Source organism: Portunus trituberculatus, chromosome 37 (genome assembly GCF_017591435.1).
Source record: "Portunus trituberculatus isolate SZX2019 chromosome 37, ASM1759143v1, whole genome shotgun sequence".
Taxonomy (NCBI): domain Eukaryota; kingdom Metazoa; phylum Arthropoda; class Malacostraca; order Decapoda; family Portunidae; genus Portunus; species Portunus trituberculatus.
This window is the reverse complement of record NC_059291.1, coordinates 10,438,163-10,443,162: the sequence shown is the minus strand read 5'-3', so window position 1 is coordinate 10,443,162 and position 5,000 is coordinate 10,438,163. Positions and strand designations below refer to the sequence as shown.

General features: G+C 44.2%; 1 protein-coding gene across 4 annotated transcripts in view; it reads left to right on the top strand.

Annotated features, from left to right (window-relative positions):
• The window catches only part of LOC123513966 (proteoglycan 4-like), a 60,479-nt gene that overhangs the window by 3,442 nt on the left and 52,037 nt on the right, over positions 1–5,000 (top strand). For all 4 annotated transcript variants that reach the window (XM_045271470.1, XM_045271472.1, XM_045271473.1 and 1 more), the window contains one exon: positions 2,238–2,289. In XM_045271470.1, the coding sequence (XP_045127405.1) occupies positions 2,238–2,289 (52 nt within the window). Of the gene's footprint in view, positions 1–2,237; positions 2,290–5,000 lie in introns of those variants that run through there.

The following is a 5,000-nucleotide window of genomic DNA, read 5'->3' as shown; positions in this document are numbered from 1 at the left end:
TAGTAGTAGTAGTAGTAGTAGTAGTAGTAGTAGTAGTTGTTGTTGTTGTTGTTCTTCTTCTTGTTCTTGTTGCTGTAATAGCAGTAGCAATAGCAACAGCTTTGTTACAACCGCTAATGTTACCACCACCACCACCACCACCACCATCACCATCCCTCCGGCTACATCCATTAGCATCACACTCAAATTACCTTTTTACCTGCCAGTCACCTTGAACATTAACCTGCCCAGAAAATAAGCTACTCCTCTCGCTAATGCTGCTGCTGCTGCTGCTGCTACCCTGAAGGTTGACTGCAGCCTGGGGGACCGGAGTGGGGTTACGACCGATCCTGCACACACACACACACACACACACACACACACACACACACACACACACACACAAGATCTATATACGTGTTCGTGAGTTTGTGTCTAAGATACGGTCACGTCCTTGTATTGCATTGCGTTGCGTTGAAATGAGAGCGGGAAGGGGAGGCGGGGCTTGCTGCAAAGCGGGTGGGAAAGAAGGAAAGAGAGAGAGAAAAGAGAGAAAAATACAAGCAAAACATCACGAGAACACCCAGCCAAGGTTATCGAGCACCAAACCCCTCCCACCCTGGTGAACCGCTCAGTAACACCCTGTAGTTATTTGAGGAGGACCTGCACGACTTGTTTCATTATGCGTCCAGTACTACCTGTCCATCTCCGTCTACCTGCATGCCTGTTTCTGAATCCCAATACTCCTTCTACCTGTATAAGTATGGCTAGTTATAATACACTATTCATTCGTGTACCTTGGATTTCTGTCTCGATGTTCTCTCTTCTTACACTATTCCTTGTTATTAGAGGTTCTTTGGGGGTGATAGGTGAGGGGCTGCCAATCTGGGGCCTGCAGGTATGTGTGTGTGTGTGTGTGTGTGTGTGTGTGTGTGTGCCTGCGTCTGCGTGTGAATGGGTGCAGCGTTGTGAACAGTAGTGGGAATGACAAGCAGAACGGAGACACGACAAGGACGCGGAATATGAGACGAAAGAGAGAGAGAGAGAGAGAGAGAGAGAGAGAGAGAGAGAGAGAGAGAGAGAGAGAGAGAGAGTGTGTGTGTGTGTGTGTTCACTGTTTGATCTGTTGCAGTCTCTGACGAGACAGCCAGACGTTACCCTACGGAACGAGCTCAGAGCTCATTATTTCCGATCTTCGGATAGGCCTGAGACCAGGCACACACCACACACCGGGACAACAAGGTCACAACTCCTCGATTTACATCCCGTACCTACTCATTGCTAGGTGAACAGGGGCTACACGTGAAAGGAGACACACCCAAATATCTCCACCCGGCCGGGGAATCGAACCCCGGTCCTCTGGTTTGTGAAGCCAGCGCTCTAACCACTGAGCTACCGGGCGTGTGTGTGTGTGTGTGTGTGTGTGTGTGTGTGTGTGTGTGTGTGTGTGTGTGTGTGTGTGTGTGTGTGTGTGTGGCGTGTTCGGGGGAGAAGGCCGTAGAATCAGATATACAAAAAATAAAAAGCACAAAACTTCAGAAAGGGTAGGTAACTTTATAAGGACAAGTTTCCATATTAGAGAGGGAAGGGAAAGTACAAACAGCCATGAAAGGTGAGGAGGGAGTACGGAAAGGATGAAGGGGAGAAAGGGTTACATAAAAAAAAGAGTAGAGAGGTGGGACAGGTATGAGAGAACGTGATGGTGGTGGTGGTACTGGTGGTGATGGTGGTAGTACTGGTGGTGATGGTGGTAGAGGTGGTGATGGTGGTGGTCAGCGAACTAGAACCGGTTTCGAGACCTTCCCCCTCCAAGGCTGCTGTTTCTGGATTAACTGTCCTTGGCTATTTTTTTTTATTTTTTTTCCTATTCGTTCATGCGTAAGAATGAATATTTATTAGCTTGACCGGATGCTTGAATGAAAAACAATATATTACAACACACATACACCACTTGTATTCTCTCTAACCCATACGTAAGAAAAGATTTACTTACTTGGCTGGATGCATCACTCAACACTATATTACAACACACACACATATGCTCTTTAACGTTCCATGTACTTCTTAACTCTGTATATAAAAAGGGAATTTATTTATTTCCCAAGATGCATCACTGGTCATTATATCACACTACACACACACATACATGCTAACTTTACATCCATTACTCTTTTTTTAAGCATTTGAAGGTTCATTTTTCACTGACTGATACGCGGAGTGAAGATTTGGACTAATCAAATGTTTTCTTTTCTTTGCAGATGAGGTTTTTATTGGCCGCTGCCGCCTTCCTGGCCGCCCTCACACATGCACGTAAGTAGTGTTTGTGTGTGTGTGTGTGTGTGTGTGTGTGTGTGAGAGAGAGAGAGAGAGAGAGAGAGAGAGAGAGAGAGAATCACGAGCGAAAATTTCATTCCTCGTTTCCTGATTTGTAGTGACTGACTTTCAAGGTTTCACCAGCAGTGTCATCTCCTCCAGTGATTGGCTGGTGCGCCGCTAAGTCATATCAAGGCAGCCAATCACACATTCCTTCCTTCGGCGGCTCCTTCACTCCGCTATAGGGAAAGGCTTTCTATTCTTCATCGTTAAGAGTGAAAGCCGCGGCGACTCTGGTTTTTCTGTCTTACCGCGATGAATAAAACTAATTAACCCTCAGGGAAAAAATAGATAGATGAACAAAAATAAAAGAAATAAAAAGAGGGAGCCCTTCATACGAGTATATCAGCCCTTTTCACATATTTTGGGTCTTGGTGGCTCAGGAGATGAGTGGCAGTGGTAGTGTGGACATGCATGAATTAAGGTGATAGTGAAAAGATAAAAGTACAGAAGAAGTATTAGAGTAAATGCGAAAATACATTTTTTTTGTTTTACCTTTGAGTGTGCGCTTCATTGCATACTAATAGAAGAAAATTATTTTGTAGATAATTTCATATTAAACTAAATAAGATCTTTATTATCAGTCTGTCTTATATTAAAGTGTTGCAAGAAGAATAAGTAATGCACCAATTATAATAATTAAGGAACTAGTTGAATGAATAATACAAATTTAGTGAAACAAAGTAGCAAAATTATCAATACTGTTAACGTTTATCCTTCAAAGATTATCGAAATTTGAGCAAGAGGTAGCAAAGGTTTAAGATATTTAACAAAAGTAATGCCTTCTTTACTTGATTCTTTCCGCGTCTATGTTTCGCTATATCAGATCTTCCACAACGACCTGAGAGATACCATGCATGTTTGTGTCACTGGTGTGCAATGAAATCAGGCTCGAATTTGAAAAAAAGGAATTATGTCCGTAACACAGCACAGCAATGCCATCAGTTATTGCCACTCACAACGATGACAGTACTGAAAACCGAGTGCAGTGTTAGGTCGTCTGACACAGTTACCAGATACTGTTATAGCGATGTGAGTGTCAGTTACTGCCAGCAAAAACATGCACTCATCTCGTCTCTGTGATGCAACGGCTACTTGACACGTTCTCCATTTATCAACAACATTGGGAACAAGTGTGAATGTAAACAGTTACTTTCTTCACACTTAAGATACCAGGACACGGACATGCAACTGTGTACTTAACCTTAACACTCATATGTTTTTGAACGCAGGTGTCGTTAAATCAATCAATTACTCAGTTAGTCAATGTGGCAATCTCTGGCATTTCCTGTTTCTGTGTTTCTTCCTCCTTGCCACCTGAATTGTTTCAAGAAAGGAACACCAAAATAACTAAAAAACTAAGTTGGCTATTTGTTTTGCAATGTGAGCTTTTCTGTCCATTCTCCATCCTTAACCTGTTTCTCTTACATACAAAGAGGTCGAAAAGTCAATCAGTTAATAGTCCAGTTTGTCAATCATTACCACCAAGTCCCTATCAAGCAACCCACAACCCCAGGGCCAGTCCATAGCCCCACCACTCCGCCTAACAACTCCCTTCAGCCTGTTGCCACCCCATCACATTAACCAGGAAAGCCTACCCTTAATACCTCGAGCCAGACGTTCTATTTCTAGCCACTGTACCCATCTGGCCCCCACGAAACACCGGCTTTGTACTGTATACCCTGCCACCCTGCCAGCCTGCCAGCCACACCCACCCCGTGACCTCGCTCAGCACAGGGACACCGCTCTCCGGTTCACTCCTCTCTTATATGTCGAGCCGAGAAGTTTCATTGCCGATTATGAAATCTGTGGCTTTGAGTATAGTAAAGCAAACACTACATGGGCCTGCTAATGCGTCTTATTGGCTCTTGAACGCCGCGGGGCCGAGACCAGGGACGTGGCGTGCATTGTATGCCCGGCCACTTCTTTTGCGTTATGTCCCTCCAGCAGTCCACTCCAGTTAGCCTTCACCGCTGCACACACACACACACACACACACACACACACACACACACACACACACACACACACACACACCACTCATCATCACCCTTTTGGAAGCCTTGAAACCGCTGCTGAAGGAAAAAAAATAACTAAAAAGATAAAAATAGGAAAAAAATCGTTAATATTTCTTAAAGACTGCCATCAGGCAAGTCCCGCTACTCGACTCACCGCTGGTAAACAAATGACGTCACGAAGTCGCACCTCCAGCAGTCCCCGCCACCACCACCACCACAGCCGCCGCCGCCGCCGCCTACAGCCGCTAATTTTTATCATTTATATATTTCCTGGAAGACCATGGAGCTTTTTAATATCATTTTTTTTCTACTCTACTGATAAATGACATACAAGTTTACCTGACATGATAAAGATGAAAATAATAATAATAATAATAACTGATTTACTTCTATCAATGATGTGCGTGTTTATAATCCATCAGAGCTTTAACACGATGAATAATAGGTAAGTTGTAGATAATGAATATATTTGTGTCGCACTGTAGGTGATGTAGTAAACGTTATTGGACACTACTTGTCAACACGGGAGGGAGTGAGGATAGAGAAGGAGAAGGGGTAATTACACGAGGAGGAGAAGGAGGAAAAGGAGGAGGAGGAGGAGGAGGAGGAGGAGAGAGGAGGAAGGGGAAA